This window comes from Octodon degus, unplaced genomic scaffold (genome assembly GCF_000260255.1).
Source record: "Octodon degus isolate 3935 unplaced genomic scaffold, OctDeg1.0 scaffold00320, whole genome shotgun sequence".
Classification (NCBI taxonomy): domain Eukaryota; kingdom Metazoa; phylum Chordata; class Mammalia; order Rodentia; family Octodontidae; genus Octodon; species Octodon degus.
This window is the reverse complement of record NW_004524896.1, coordinates 628,055-644,815: the sequence shown is the minus strand read 5'-3', so window position 1 is coordinate 644,815 and position 16,761 is coordinate 628,055. Positions and strand designations below refer to the sequence as shown.

The window sequence follows — 16,761 nt, the reverse complement described above, 5'->3', positions numbered from 1 at the left end:
AATAAATAAAAATAAATAAATATTAAAAAAAAAAAAGAAACACAGAGACCTCAGAAGTCAAGGCAAAGAGCGAACAGGGCACAGGAAGGGTGGTGCCTCTCAAAAGAAATGTAAACCCTGCGGAGGGCCAACCTGGCCCAGAACTTGAGCAGGGGCAGTCTAAGCACAACACAGTCCTACAGGGGGACAGGCAAGCCAGTCGTGTCCTGCTGCTTCTGGAGACTGGGCTTAGACACTTACGTGCAATCATTCTGATACAGTTGAGTAAATTTCCCATGGTTTCTCTAAGGTAAGAAGCAAAAAGTATAAATAAGGACCAAACTGTACACTCTACCTTGGGAATTAGGAAGAACACTTCCAACAAAATGGGAACTAGGGGGAGGAGAGGGATAATAGAAGGATGGGGAAAAACAATAAGAGGAAGAATTGAAGCAAAGCTTTTGCAAATAAGAAGAGGAAGAGTGTTTTAAAGAAGGGAGGAGGATAGATATTGAATTGTGATATATCGTGTACAGGTAAAAATTCCCTCATGAGTGTGATCATTATGTTTATCAAAAATGTGACATATTAAAGGAAAAACTATTTGTAAGATGCTGCACTAAAACGTTTTATATACACTTGAGAGACCTGTAGTAAATTACGTTGACAATAAAAAAGTGACATAAAGGTAATTTTAAAATAATAACAGTAAAAGTCTGATTTTTGTGACTGATAAGTATATTTAAGAGCCCACATGGAAAGAGGAGGCCATTAGGGAGAAGGTACCTGTAGCTGGTGACAGGTGATGCTGGCAGGAGAAGTGTGAAGAGGGTCTGGGATTGAGAAACTTTGAAGGACAGAAGGCAGGACACGTGAGGGCTGGGTACTGAATGAAAGGACTAGTGATGGACACTGTGTAGAGGACACGTGGTGATGGCTGGATGGACACACGAGAGGGACATGGACACTGGGATCTGTCCATCAAGGATGCTGTGCAGATGCTGAGTGGATGGCAAATGCTCCACAGGGTAAAAATCACAAAGAAAAAAATAGTGGGGTCATGGTGGGGCACGCCTATAATCCTAGCACAATGGAGGCTGAGTCACATGGATACTTGCGATTTTGAGACCAGCCTGAAGGACATAGTGAGTTCAAACCTAGCATAAACTGCATAGTGAGAACCTGTGTCAAAAAGGTAAGAGGAGGAAGAGGAGAAGGAGGAGGAAGAGGAGGTTCATGTGATCATTTTTGACTGGGTGAAAAGACTAACACCCATTGTCAAACATCTGAAAATGTTTGGACCTCCCAGCCCTACTCCACAGAAATCCACTCGACTCACTCCCTACCATTCCTCCCTGCCTCTACTACCTTGTGTTCCAGCCTCCTCCATCCATGCTCTCTACTTCTCAGGTGCCTGAGAAGCTTCCAGAATGCACCTGGAAAGCCAGCTCATGCCTCTGTGCTCTGTCCCTCTGCTTCCCAGTCCTGGGCTATGTGCACGCCCTTGATCCTGAGAAGACCCAGTTTCCTGAAAAAGCTAAGACCCCCAGAGCACAGCCCTATTCACCAATGAGATGGGAGCTGTCCCTTCCAGCATGACCCATAGCATCAGGACCATAGGTCCCTCTTGGAAATCCACAATAAAAGTCTCCTGCACTCTCCACTGTCCTGATACCCACAAGGACACCACCATGGTCACAGCATCATCTCAAAACACTGCAGGTGACACAATTACCCAGGAAATCAATTGGAATGAAGAAATCAGGGGAGATTCCTTTGACCTTCCCGTCACCAGTGCTGTTGGTGCTCTTACTGTCTCACACATACACACAGAGAAGCAGGGACAGCTGGGGGAGGGACCACTGTGGTGACACAGGAAGGAGCTGAGTGTTGCATCACCTTTCACACTGCATCCCAGCATTGTCACCAGAACACGCATCGACTCGGTGACACAGTAAAGACATTTGTTTGTCAAAGCAACTTCCTTCCACCTGCCACAGTGGTAGTAAGGAGGACTGAAGTTCAGGGTTAATGAACAGGAGTGGTTTAGATGGGAGAGGGACACAGCACACAACACCACCAACGGCCAGTCGCAGTAACAACACAGATCACACATGAGATGCCCCACCAGGAAGACTTCTCCTGAAACAAAGTAAAGTCACTCACGAATGACAGAAAACACAAAGGGGTGGCTTGGCAGGGACCATAACTGGGGGTTGTCGTGAGAGCCGTAGCACGTGTAAGTCTCATTCTGGTCCAGGCTCCCAGCAGAGATGAGGAAGGAGCTGTGGTTCTGACGAGAACAGTCCTGGGGGAAGGAACCTCCTCCCCTGCACAGGATGTAGGTGTCATAGCGCTGGACTGGCTGGCACCAGAGAGTCACGTTTCCTCCTGAGGCCACCTGGGCAGCTGGGTGGGCAGTCAAGGAAGGCTGGTCCCTGTAGACACCTGGAAGGGAATAGAGCCTGATGTTGAAAATCATGAAAATAGCCCTGCATTTCTCGTGGCCAGATAGAGAACAAAGAATCTGAGAAGAAGCTCACATCTTCCAAAAGAGTAAGGATCAGGATGATTAAACCCAAAATCCCTCCTTTATAATGTCCCAGGAACCAGGACCTGAGATAAGGAGGTGTCAATGCCTGTGAAGCGCCTCCTGGGGACTCCAGCCACCTGTCAGAGGCAGCAGTGGTGACAGGCAGCAGAGAAGGATGGAGAACCCGAGAGCTGGGCAGAGAGGCAGGGCTTGTGGTTAGGCCCAACTGGACCAATGAGGTGGTCACAGAGAGCTACATGGAGCACAGTGTCCCTGTTGCCCTCACCTGTCACCACCAGCTCCAGTGACTCACTGCATATGGACCAGGTCCCTTGCTTCCAGTATCCACAGGAATAAATCCCTGCATCATTGTCTGTCACCTTCGGCAGGGAGAATTGCTGAGCATCTTGGGCTCCATCTAGGTCTCTGTCGTACCATATTTCTCGAAGTACTCCGTGATATAGACGCAACGAAGTCACCCCTGCTGGGACTCTGCAGAAGATGCTCCCAGAAGCATCCAGGGGAAGCACGGCTCCTGGCACCGCCCAGATGCAGGGACGCGAGGATGAGCCTGGAAGCAGAACCAGATCCCGAGCACTGGGAGGGAAGGAGAGGTCTCTGCCTGACGCCAAGGCTCCCAGGCCACTCAGGCTGAGGCTGGGGACACACCCAGGATCTCAGCTGGCCCCTTGGGTGTGATTGTGGGCCTATCCTTGCCCAGACATGTGACAACAGACAGGGGAGGAGTTTCTATCCCATCCAAATGAGGCCTGAATGTATCTTCAGCCCGTGACACCACCAGCCTGTGACAGGAGCCCTTGCTGTGGCTTCCAGAAGCCACCACTCAGGGGCTGGGACCAGCAGAGTCTGCTCCCCATCTGATTCCTGCCATCTCCAAACCCTTGTGTGGGGAGAGTAATAGGCTTTGGTAGGTTATGGTCCACGGACAGACTGCCAAGTTATCGTGGCCCTGCTCCAACATGGCTGACGCCCAAAACAACAGCTTCTCTTCCCAGTGAACACTTCCTCCTACCATACTCCAGTTCTGGGTACAATGTCCTTTTCTTCACACACACACACACACACACACACACACACACACACACGCAGGTGGGGCTCCAATCAGCTCCTTGTCTATCATTAAACCTGCCCCTGAAACTCCACCCTCCTTATAAAGTCTCAAGGTCCCATCTCAGGTCAGAGGATCTGCCCGTCTCCCTGTCCGTGATCCTCTCCATGTCTTCAGAGTTAATCAAGGCTTCCCTGCCCAGTATTTCTGCTTCTCTGCCACACCGCCACCATCGCTGCCATTGCTGCTGCCACTAAAACCTACCAGGTTCCTTCTTCAATTTTCTCACATGTACACAGAACACGTCAGCAGGTCCCTGTGCTAACAAGTGCCTGGAAGCACAAGGCCAGCACTGGGAACTCCTGCCAACTGGAGGGGCCAAAGGTAAGTTGTATTAATCTTGTGAGGGCTCAGCGAATTTGGCATTAAATTATGTTATATGAGTTTTTCTTTCCACGAGTATCTGTACATGTTTGACAGACTGAGCGCATATTTTCATCTCCACACACAGCTATCATCTCCCATTTAGCTATTCACTTAGATACCCACATACCTATCTGACACCCCTCAGAGTTCACCACGGACATGAAGCATCTTTGTGTCCCTCATTGTGTGAGTGTATATTCATCTATGTATGTATGTATGTATGTATGCATGTATGTATCTCTCTCTGACATACACATACACACACATGTATCTCTCTCTCACATACACATACACACACACAAATACACACACACATAAACTCCATTGCCAGATCTCCAGAACAGTTCAGCCACCTCCCACCCACACCTGAGTAACTATGTGTAAACTTCAGATGCTGAATACTCTCAAAGCCCTCAGCCATGTTATCAGCCTGGCCTGTGTGCCTGGCCTTGTCTTTCCTGAGCACCACAGTACTGGCTTCTCCCTCCTCTTCCCGGCCTGGGAAGGAATCCCGGGGATCCACTATCCCATCACTCTGCTGTTCCAAGGTTCCTGGGCGCAGTGGGAATTATGTCTCCTTGAACCACCGTCTGGTGCCTCCCTTCATCTTCCTCCACATCAATCCAATCCCTGCCCAGCCCCATCCTGACCCAAGAGCCTCAGATCCCATTTAAACACATATGTCAGAAATTGTTGACCTGATTCTCCTACAGCTCAACATAACAGCATGGCTTTACTTCTTATACTTCGTTTTTATACTTTTCTGCTGGATGGTTAAGACAAAGATAAAGCAAGACCTATTCAACAAGAGTTGCAGTTGTTCAGTCTGATAAGGTCAGTGAAATCCCCTCAGAATTTCTCCTGAGATGCTGTACCTCAGATTGTAGAACCTTGTCAGTGTCAGCCATGTGGATGAGTCATGGCCATTGCTTGGCCAATGTGCTCTCTGTGAAAGCCTGAGAGAAGGTTTTCTCTCCATGTGACTCTCCTTAGGCACACTCTACATCATCAATCACTTTCCTCTTTGGTCCCATAATCTCCTCGATCAGAAAATTTGGGACACTACTGAGTTACATGATGTAACAGTACAAGTTCTCCTATGTCCTGAGTCTTAATTGACCTTGGAAGGCTAGGGCCAAAATGTTGGCTTTCCTTGCGGCCCTCCTTTTTCTCTAATTTTGGTCTGCAAACTTAAGTTGTTAACCCTACAAAAGAGAAGCTTATTGCTATTACCATACAACTTAGGCTGTTAAGTTTAACCTTGCTGTATGAATGTCAAACATCTTAGGCATAACATGGAACAGGTATTTTTCATCAAATATTGACATATTGAACTTTAAGTCCCTACCAAATATGATGAAAAAACTTTTAAAAATTAGAATATATTTTTAAAATAGGCATAAAAATTATGTCATTCTTATGTTTACACATAAGTCCATAAATCTAAACATAATCAACCTTGAAGCAGGACAGGCCCACGACATTCTTTTTCCTCTCTCCTGCCTTCATTCACCACCCCCTTCTTTTTGAACAAGCATCCACCTGAGAGACAGAGAGGTGGAAGACCCAATACTATTATGGACTACTGGACTCAGAATATTTTGCTGAGTTTACACACCTATGACATTCAAATAAAGGAACTAAACAAAAAAAGGGGATACACATGAATGTCCATTTTGTATGTGCATTTAAAATGGTTAGGATAGATATATAGTTACATTCTCTTAATGAATAGAGGGATTTGTTCTAATAGTGTTTGTAAATAGGATACCATATCCACATCTTGTACAGCAATTAACCAGTAGGAAGAATATATGCAATGCATTAATTATTAAAAGTGTCCTACCAGTTTGGTTTGAAACTGTCTCATTGCTATTTGTTTCTCAATAAAATTATGGAAAAAATAAATAAATACATACATATGTCACTTTTGCCTTCTGCCATCAGCCTGCAGTGGCTCTGCTGTCACTGACAGAGACTCGTGAGCGCTGACCCTGCTCCACACATCCCAGTGGGTGCTAACCGCACTCCTACCTCATCCTCCTCACATGGCCCTTGCTAGACATGCTTCACCCTTGAGCAAGTCCACGTCATTGTCTCCAGTTTCTCCCCAACTCCTGTGTTCCCACAGTGGCTCCAGCCTGCCCCCTTCCATTGTTCTACCACAGCACAGGAAACACCCCTCCCACACCCTACGCCCAACCTCCCTGCAGCTGTCTCCTTGGTACGCTCTCTGCCCTTCTGCCTTCACACTTCTCCCAAGTGTCCAACTTCTACTAACGCAGCACTTTAACATGACCAATGGCTTCTTCTCATTTCTTTCACAGGGCGAGTTGTCAGATTTGTCAAACACACATAGCGATGTTGGGGTCACAGGTAGGTCCCATCATCTGCACTAAGTGGGAATGGACTTTGCACTGGACATGCGTTAGGGAAAGTGAGTATCTCACAGACACAGCTGACAATACTGGCCCTGAGAAAACAGAAGCTCATGACCTGAGCCAGCAGCTGCAGCCGCCGTGTGACCACTTAGAGCAGCAAGGCCCAGAGGATTTCACCATCTGTTTTCTGTGTCCACTGATAAGCACCATGTTGTTCTGCTACTGAGAGCAGAAACTGGGTGACAAAGGCAAAATTTTCCTGCGGAGAAGGTCACAGAGCAGAAGCACATAGGACTGGGCATTTTACCTTAACTCCATGTCCTGATTGAGGGAGCCCTGGCCAGGAAGAGCTCTTGAGCACAAGGCACTCAGGAGACTCCCTCCAGACAGCAAATGCGGGGCTCACAGTCTCACGGGAACCATGGCCATCCTCTCCTCAGGACCCAGGTCCTGTGCCCAGTCTGCTGGCCTGAGCCGCATTCCCAGTGCATCACGCCTGCGTGTGCCACGGGCACTGTTGGTGACCCACAGAGGAAGGGTGTGGATGGCAGTACAGAGCAGGCTCCTCCCACCTCAGCCCAGCGCCCTCAGCCCCTCAGCCCTGCCTCACTCACAGCTGCCAGGACTGAACAGAGAGAAACTCACCTCTGTGGGCCCAGGTCACCTCCTCCAGGGCAGCCACTGGAACAAGAAACCCATGAGAGGCGTCCACCTGGGACATGTTGACCCCCAGCCTTGGGCTCAGGACACAGAGTGGGGTCAGGGAGCCCAGGGGCTCCTCTAACCCCTGATGGAGCTCACAGAGGGAGAGCCTCATGAGGAGAGGAGCCCTTCCCCTCCCACTGCCCACCTCACTTCCCTGGAGGGCTCACCAAGTCCCAGCAGCAGAGCGAGGCCAGCGGCCATGGTGCTGCCCCAGCTTAGGTCTACACAACTGTTCAGTGTGTGGTTCGCCCACTGGCACTGGGGACAACAGGGAAACACAGCCTGGGGGTCGGTCCTTGCCACAGCGTGATGAGATCAGCTATTAAACAGGAAGGCAGCAGCTCTTGCACAAGGCCAGGCCCTGACTGTCAGCCTAGTCGGCATCTCCGAGTTCCTCTCTGGGTTTCGGGCCTGAGCTTCCAGCCACAGTGACTCTGCCCATGGGCTGTGCACATCTGTAGGAAGATGACGTCACTAGAGACAAGGATGAGCCGTGCAGCCAGGAAAATGAACCTCACACATGTGGGATTCACTACAGCGTGAGAGGATTCAGGGTTTGCTACAGGAAGAAACTGAATCTGAGACTATCAAGGAGGGGATGTATGGCCAGTGGAGGTGTCTGGGGCCTCACACTTTTGTAGCAGATGGATTCTGTCAGGGAAACTTCTCTGGCACGTTTGAAAACCTTTTGCCTAATGCTGACAGTGCCCTTTTCTCATGCTTGAAATTTGCTAAGAAAATAGCTCTTCTGGTTTTTTATAAATAAATGAAGTGAAAGCCTAAGAAAATGAAAAGTTGGGTTAGATATTAACAGGTCATGGGTGTCCCTGCAGGTGCAGGTGGCACAGAATATGCTTCTCTGAGATCTCATCAAGATGTGAATACTGGGGCTGGGAAGATAACTCAGTGGTCCAGGTGTCTGCCTGGCACGTGCCAAGACCCGGGCACCTCGTGTGGCACCAAACCAGACATGGTGGTGCACACTTGTAATTGCAGGGCTGGGGAGGCTGAGACAGGAGGATCACTACAAGTTTGAACTGCATAGCAAGACCCTGTACCAAATAAATAAATAAAAGAGTAAGAAGCCATCGTTAGCCATGCGCCACTCCTTTTATGTCAATCGTCCCTCAACAATGTGTTTTATAAAGGAAGTTTCTCTGGCATGATTGCAGACCAAGGATGCTGTCCAAACAAATTTTCTGCATGGGGCCACGTCTAGAGACTTTGGAATAGAAATTTTAATTCACTCGAGTGTCAGGTGTCTTCATTGAACTTGGGGAATAAGTAAACTCTTGACTATCTGTTCTTCCTTTAGCATTTTAAAAATTTATCTTACTTCTCACTAAATATTTGTGATACTAGAGAGAAAAATTTCTCCAAGCTTTCACAGAGAGCAAATTGATCAAGCAATGGCCATGGCTGATCCAGATGGCTGACACTGACAGAAGATCTACATGCTGCTATATGTGGTTCTAGGGGCCGGTGAGATAGCTCAGTAGAATAAGTGCTTCCTTGGCAAGCGCAAGGGCCTTAGTTCAATCCCCAGTTCCACCACAAAAAAAAAAAAAGATAGATATACAGCTACTTTCTCTTTGTTCAATGAAATGAAAGTTAGTACTAATATTGTTTAGACAAGATATCATGTCTGACAGAAAATACCTGTTCCATATTGTGTCTAAGGCATTTGATATTCAGACAGACACTGATGTTAAGCTCAATAGCTTATATTTTAGGGTAATAATATCATTAAGCTTCTCTTCTGGTGGGTTAACAACTTAAGCTTGCAGACAAAAAAAATCAGGGAAAAAGAAAGGCTACAAGGATAGGCAACATTTTGGCCCTAGCCTTTCAAGGTCAATTAGGACTCAAGACATAAGACAACCTGTACTCTAACATCCTGTAGTTCCGTGGTGACCCAAATTTTCTGATCAAGGAGATTATGAGGCCACAGAGGAAAGTGATTGACGACATAGAGTGCTTAAGGAAAGTCACATAGAGAGAAAACTTTCTCTCAGGCTTTCACAGAGAGCGAACTGGTCAAGCAATGGCCATGACTCATCCACATGGCTGACACTGACAAAAGATATACAAACTGCTGTACAGAGTTTCAGGGTAAATCCTGAGGGGATTTGACTGACCTTGTCAGATACAAAAGTTAAATTTTTTGTTAAATAGGTCTTGCTTGATCTTGGTCTTTACCATCCAACAGAAAAGTATAAAAATTAGGTATAAAAAGAAAAGCCCTATTAATATGCTGAGCTGTAAACGGCTCAAGCCAACAACTTCTGACATGGCCAGTCATGAGGATAACCCACTACTGTTACAGACTACTGGAACATGTTGGAGTACTCTGCTGAATTCATGCACCTACAGTTTATGAATGGCAATGGAATACCCATCTCTGACAAAAACAAAAACAAAAAAGGGGGATATAAATGAACGTTCATTTTGTAGTGAAATATACATATAACTATATTCAAAATAACATAGATATACAGCTACTTTCTCTTAGTTCAATGAGAAGAAAGTTCTGAACCAATAGTGTTTAGACAAGATATCATGTCTGCATCCTGTACTCTGAATAACTACTACGAAGACAACAATATGCAATGTATTATTATAACTGTGCTAGTAACCTGTTTTGAAACTGTTTCATTGTGAGTTCTTTCTCAATAAAATTAATATAAAAAAATCATATCTGCATCTGGTCCTCTGAATAAGGACTGCAAAATCAACAACATGCAGTGTATTAATTATTCTAAACAGACTACTAACCTGTTTTGAAACTGTTTCTTTGCTAGTTTACCTTTTTCTCATTAAAATGAATAAAAATTTTAAAAAATAAATAAATATTTGTGACACATAACATACATTTTTATGAAAAGAATTCAATAGAATATTTTGTGTTGTAAAAATACACATGATTCATTTTGCAAGGTTTTTTTCTGTTAAAAGTGTGATCCAGCAACACGTCTCTCCATGTGGTGAAGACGCTTATTCCTATCGTGGTAATTCATTTGACTTGCTGCCATTCTTCACTCAGGGAAGTCTTCATTTCTACAAAACGGATTCAGTTCCAAGAAAGGCTCAACACCCTCACTTCCCACTCCCCAGGAAAGCTCTAGGATGCAACCTCGCAGTCAAGTTGCACAAAAACCAACAGGAAGGAAGAGCCCCAGCCCCAGAGCGGCAACCGCATCCAGAGGAGGACTGTGGCTCTAGATGTAGGACCCGCGCTTGTGTCTGCAGAGAGGTCACGCCTGGCCTAGGCTGTCCAACCAGCTGTGGGGATAAAGGACAAAACATCCAAAGCGAAACCTTCACCGGAGAGGGTAAGAGGAGTGCAGGACAACAGCACCCCAGGAAGGAGGGCAATAAGCAAGACCGGACATTGCTCGGAGTCTGAGTTCGCAGGCACTTTTAAAGCCTTTTGGGGAGAGCAAGCCGACCCCGTGGCTGTAATCTGGACGTCACGTGGGGGCTGACCTCACACAGCTCTATGCAGGGAGCCAACAGGCAGTTGCCCTCGAATCCCCAGAAATGCAGGGCTGGCTGGTGCTGACAGACGAGGTTCAGGAATGTCCCTGGGCCCAACCTGCGCCTGAGCACGCACCCACAGACACCCCAGGCCTCCAGGTGGAGATCAGTGTGAATCCCGTGCAGGGCTGAGCGCCCGCTGCCCACTCCGCCTCAGCAATGGAGCCCACGGGAGTGTTCACCCCTCGGCTCTGATGGGAAGGAACAGCCACCCGTAGCCACACTTCTGTGCGTGCTGGCTGTTGTAACTCAAAAATCAGATGACAACGAGGCAAGTCCAAAAGTTAAAAGAAGCACTTTATTTTAGCTGGTACCCAGCGGTGGTCTCAATGCAAGGTGCAAAGAGGCGCGCCGAGCATTAACAAGAATCGGTATTTCAGCTTGAAAACTGCAGAAATAGGGGAGGGGTGGAGAGGAACAAGTGGCAGGGTCATTAGTTCATGGGGTGGTCCTGTGGGGTGAAGGTGCTGAGCTGGCAGTCATACAGAGTTCATTGAGATAAGGTTTAGGGAGCAGATATCATAAGACTTGAGTCATAGGGGTGAGGAATTGGGAGGAATTTGACCTGGCAATCAAGGGGTGAGGCATTGGGAGGAATTTGAGTTGGCAATCAAGAGGCGAGGCACTGGGAGGAATTTGAGTTGGCAATCAAGGGGTGAGGAGTTGGGAGGAATTTGAGTTGGCAGTCAAGGGGTGAGGCGTTGGGAGGAATCTGAGTTGGCAATCAAGGGGTGAGGAGTTGGGAGGGGTTGGCACATACAGAACAGGAACTTGGTGAGGTTAGAAGGGCAACAAAATGGAGTCAGTTTTGACAGGGTACAACACTGGCCTAATCCCTGGGCAATGCCTCATCCAGCTGGAGGTGTTCTGGGATCATGCACCCACAAAGCAAACAGGGGGATCACATTACAGTCACCCTGCAGCAGGACCTCAGCGACCACCACCTCCACCAGGACCTCAGCGACCACCACCAGCTGTCTCCTCATTCTTGGAACAAGTAGTTAGTACGTGGCGTGGTATGATCTGATTAACATTTTCACACCTTTCTCCCTTTCGTGACAAGAAAGTGACTTCAAGGTAAAGTCAACAAACTTTGCTTTGTTCTCTGATTTCTTTCTTAAGTCCTGAAAAATCTTCCAAATTTGACCCAGAACTGCAAAAACAGAACAACTGAGTGCAGAATTCAACACTAAATTATTTATTCAAGCAGAATCCACGAGGGCACGCCTAGCTACTTCCTTGCACATCCCCACGTCTGATGCCTTCCCATGGCACCCTGAACCTGTGAGACCACCCTGCTGGTCACTGTGCCGGTGCCCACAGCGCCCTACTCTCAGCAGCATGAGGGAGTCGGGCAGGTCTCAGCTGGCGGTGCTGAGATGCTTCCCACGCCAGCCCCGCAAAGCATCTCTGAGACGCTCCTGTCCCAGCAAAGCGCAGCAAGGTCTGCTTGTCCACTGAGTTTGCACTCAGGAGGGGCGCTCTGGCCATCTGAGATGGGGGTGAGTATGGGATGGTGCAGGTGGAAAACACAAGGGGCAGCTCCAGCCCCGACACAGGGTGGGGCACGGGGGAGGCGTGTGGCTAGGGAAAGGCGGCGGGGAGTGAAAGGCTCCAGCCCGAGTATAAACCGCTGAATTATTATGGTCGTCATCATACATGGCTGAGGCCAAGAGCCAGAGCTTATCTTCCCAATGACCGCTTGCTCCTTCTTCTCCACCCCAGTCCTGGATACCTTTTCCTGTGCCACAGGGAGCCCCCAGTCAGCTCCTGAGGTGTCACTGCACCTGCCCCTCAAACTCTGCCCCTAGCAAAAGTCGATGAAGTCTCAGCCTTCCACTGCCTCAGCTCAGAGGATTGCCCCATATTCCTGCTGTCAATCCTCTCCTTGTCTTCGGAGCTAACAGAGACTCCGCCTCCCACTTCTTTTCCTTCTGCTTCTCTGCTACACCACCAGAGAAAAGCCCAGCGGAGAGGGACTGGAGTCCATAATGGGCAGAAAACCGGGAAACGGGAAGAGAAAAATGGATAGGTGGGGAGGAAAACCACTCAGACAAATGCAGATACAAGAGACAGGTACCCAGGGCCGGGGAGATGGCTCAGTGGAATAAGCGCTTCCCTGGCAAGCGCAAGGGCCTGAGTTCAACCCCCGGTTCTGCCAAAAGAAAAAAGAAACAGGTACCCAGACATAGGATCAGAAAGGAGCTCTGCCACTTGGAGAATCCACCCTCCAAGACTACAGGGTTGTGTGTGTGCGTGTGTGTGTGCATGTGTGTAGCTCTTTTCTTTCTTTTTTTAATTTAGTCCAGGGTCTACAGGGTCTCACTACACAGATCGGACTCCTAGTGAGTCTCCTGTTTTCAGCCTCCCAAGAGCTGGGATTACAGGCACACGCCACCATGCCCAGTCTCAATCACTGTCTCAGCGCGCCCCTGGGCAGGGCCAGCACGCCAAGCTGGGATGGAACTCCAGCCGCTGCACTCTGCCTGAGCAGATGCTTCAGTCAGCAGGGACACGGAGGCTTTCTAAGTATCGATTCTGCTCCTCGTGCCGGAGCTGGATTCTGACAAACCTGACGCTGAAGGTGGGGAGGAGTCTCAGCATCCTCGGGGGTGATAAGGGAGACCTAGGAAGAAAATGGAGTGGGGGAAGCACAGAAAATTGGGAGGATATGAAAGGCGTTTTCTGGAGAAAGAGTGGCACAGACTAAAGCAGGATGGAGAAACGGGCACCCGAGAGCATCATCAGGTACAAGCTAGGAGACAAACAGGAGAAAACACTGGTGTGTGGAGAACCACGCCTCCAAGCAGCTACAAAATCTCAAAGGAACACACTGATAAGTAAACAGCAAAATGAAAGATAGGCCCTAAGAAACAGGAGACAGGGGCTGGTGAGATGGCTCAGTGGTCTAAAGCACCTACTTAGAACAAGCTTAGCAAAGCACAGGGACTGCGGTTCAATCCCCCAGCACCACATGCCAGCCGGCCCCGCCCCCTGGTGGGCTGAGCTGGCCACACACACACACACACACACACACACACAAATAAACTTTAAGAAAACAAACAGGAGACAGGTCTTTTGTCAAGGGGAAGGGAACAGACAGTGGGAAGGGGGAGGGCAACGGTGGAACGTAAAAGGAATTAAGATGCCTTCTGTTTATGTACCAACTTGTCACAAGGAATGTAAACATTATGTGCTGCAAACAAGAGCTAATAAAAAATAAAAATCAAGAAATATTAAAATCTGGAAAGAACTATGGGGCTCTGCGCCATCCTGAACACAGAACACCGAATCAATGGGTTGCACATCCTTCCAGATTCTGCATTTCAGCACTTTTGATGAGAACTAGGAAGGCATGGTGCTTCTCCCAGCCTGGAGCGTCCTGGCTGCGTCTTCCAGGCCTCTTCTGCTCTTCCAGGTATCCTTCAAGAAAGCCACAAGGACTAACAGGACAAGGGCAGCCAGGCTTAACCGGATGACATTCTCCATGCTGTAGTCTGAAGAATAAAGTCAAATATAAACCACACAGAATCCAAACGGGATGTTGATTTGGGCAGCTGTCACACCCACACTGCCGCCATGAAAAGAACGTGGCTTTTTCCATGTGAGGCATCATGGATACACAGTGGAATACATACCAAGAGTGCCGGGGCTAGCCAAGTGTGGTGGCATATGCCTGTCATGCCAGCACTCAGGAGGCTGAGGCAGGAGGATCACTGTGGGTTTGAAGCCAGCCTGGGCTACATAGCAAGACCCTGTCTCAAACAAAAAGAATGTGTGGGCCATGCACAACTAGAGAGTAAGATAAAGACCACAACTGGGTTCTAATGCAAAACCATTAAAATGATATTTTTAACCCAAAGGAAGTAAAGCAAGGTGTTAAATTTTCCCAGGACCCTAGCCTTAGCAGATAATTCAACCTAAAAAAAAAAAAAGCAAGGAAATAAAAACCACCATCAATTAGCTGTCCCCAAAACAGGCACAAGATGTCAAGCCAAGACCAGAGAAAAACGGCACAACTTTTGGAGTCACTATAATAATGAAAGATCCTCCTAGCAAGTTTAGACTCATAACCTTTAGCAGCACAGTGTCCTGGCAAAATTAGAGAAATGTGCACATGGGCCATCTGGCCCGCATACTCCGCTATCAAAAGATACAAGCTGTGCCCACCAGGAGAGCCACACTCCATGAGACACACAGGAAGAGGAGGTCATTTAGACTCCAACACTTTGGGCAAGTGTCAACCTCATTCATCAGTGATGGAGAGACTGCAGGACTGAATTCACCAAACTAGATTGAACACTACACAACAGGCCAATATCCCAGGACACATCTTCAAAAGAAGCCTGCTCCCTAAGAAAGATTTCTCAAAAAAAAAAAAGGAGATCTTCATTCCAGAAGTCATACAAACATTAAAAACATACATAAACAAGGTATCATGACTACAAAAAAAAAAAAACCTTCATACTTCTACAGGAGCTAAATCTAACTGATACCAAAATGGACAAAATAGAAGACAAGGGATTCAAAAGAATAATTGTAAAAATGATCACCAAGCTCAAAGAAGATGCAGATCATTTTTACCGATGTACTGTACAGCACTATAGCTTTATGTTCTGCTATACATTGCAGTACTGAACATAAGAGCTGTACAAATAAAAGCTAAGTCATCCAGTTGGAGTTTCCTTTGACCGTTTCTTTGTTCTGAGTATTGTAACGTGCGTACTATACACAGCTCTTCGTTCAGTGACCAATTCATTGCACAACCTGGTTGCAGGACCATAACTCAGCTGTGACACAAGGAATATTTATAATAGATGAAGCTTACTATGTTTGGAAAAGAAAGAGCCAAGGTACAGGCTACATGCATTAAAAACTTATTTATTGAAATAATAACAGAAAATTTCAAAATTCAGAAAGATGTGAATGTAGAGGTACAAGGGACAGTTTTGAACAGCCAAAGGACATGATCAGGAAAAAAAATTCCTCCATCGCATCCTGAAGTCAAAATATCCAGATCACGGATCAACGTAAGAATCTCCAAGGCTCCAGAAAAAAATATCAAATTGCTTGTCACAGCAATTCCGTCAGAGAAACAACAGATTTCTCAGCAGAAACACAAAGGGCCAGGAGAAGAAAGTAGGAAGTATTTCAAAGCCTGACAGAAGGTATCTGCCATAGTAAATTACTATATCCTGCAAAGCAATTTTTTTCAGAATGAGAGAAATAAGAATTTTCCAAAAATAAACCTAAACAAAGGAAATTCCTTCTGAGTAAACCAGCATCATAGAAGAGACAGAAATTCTAACCGAAATAGAAGAGAAAGAGAGCAGAGGGGAAGATATATCTCACTGGAAGAGTACATGAGTGGCAGGCACAGCGGCATAGGCCTGTAATCTCAGCAGTTGGAGGCTGAAGCAGGAGGGACACCATGTGTTCAAGGGAAGCCTGGGATGCACAGTGAGTTCAAGGACAGCTTGAACTGCACGGCAAGATCCTGTCTCAAAAAAGACAATGCTGGAAGACTACATTAGCAAGTGAGAATTAGGGATGAACCAAGCGTCAGAAAACCAAAAGTGGGCTGGTGAGATGGCGCAGTGGTCTAAAGCACCTACTTAGAAAATCCCCCAGCACCACATGCCAGCCAGCCCGCCCCCTGGTGGGCTGAGCTGGCCACACACACACACACAAAATAAAAAAAAAATAAAAGAAAAAGAAACATACTCACCAATACAGTAATAATGGCTACATTTAACTCAACTTCACAAAAAGATACATCATCCCAAAAAATTTAATACAGAGACATCACAATTAAACTACATCCTAAATCCATATGCTTAACAGACAGATAAAATATTCCACCCAACAACAGAGGAACAAACATTCTTGTCAGAAGCACATAGAATTTTCAACAAAAAAAAAAAAAAATAGACCACAGTAGGCCATAAAGCCAGTATAAATAATATAGAAAAAAATGAAGTGATTACTTGTATTTCATCATATCACAACAGAATGAAGCTGGAAATCAATAGCAAAAAAAAACTTACAGGGCCGGGGAGATGGCTCAGTGGAATAAGTGCTTCCCTGGCAAGTGCAAGGGTCTGAGTTCAATCCCCGGTTCTGCCAAAAAA

At 46.9% G+C, this 16,761-nt stretch overlaps 1 protein-coding gene and 1 long non-coding RNA gene across 3 annotated transcripts in view; both read right to left on the bottom strand.

The window, feature by feature from the left end:
• LOC111814454 overlaps positions 1-6,958 on the bottom strand; it is a 25,207-nt gene extending 18,249 nt beyond the window's left edge. The window contains exons 1-3 of the long non-coding RNA XR_002819440.1: positions 6,696-6,958; positions 2,799-3,083; positions 2,094-2,427 (exon numbers count right to left, since the gene is read on the bottom strand). This is a non-coding gene — a long non-coding RNA (uncharacterized LOC111814454). The remainder of the gene's footprint in view (positions 1-2,093; positions 2,428-2,798; positions 3,084-6,695) is intronic.
• LOC111814451 (leukocyte immunoglobulin-like receptor subfamily B member 4) overlaps positions 1-16,761 on the bottom strand; it is a 96,912-nt gene that overhangs the window by 73,655 nt on the left and 6,496 nt on the right. The window contains exons 1-2 of one of the 2 annotated variants that reach the window (XM_023707954.1): positions 7,261-7,481; positions 7,034-7,069 (exon numbers count right to left, since the gene is read on the bottom strand). In XM_023707954.1, coding sequence (XP_023563722.1) covers positions 7,034-7,069; positions 7,261-7,294 — 70 coding nt within the window. In that variant the 5' untranslated portion in view covers positions 7,295-7,481. Of the gene's footprint in view, positions 1-7,033; positions 7,070-7,260; positions 7,482-16,761 lie in introns of those variants that run through there. The other variant, XM_023707955.1, reaches the window with a different exon arrangement.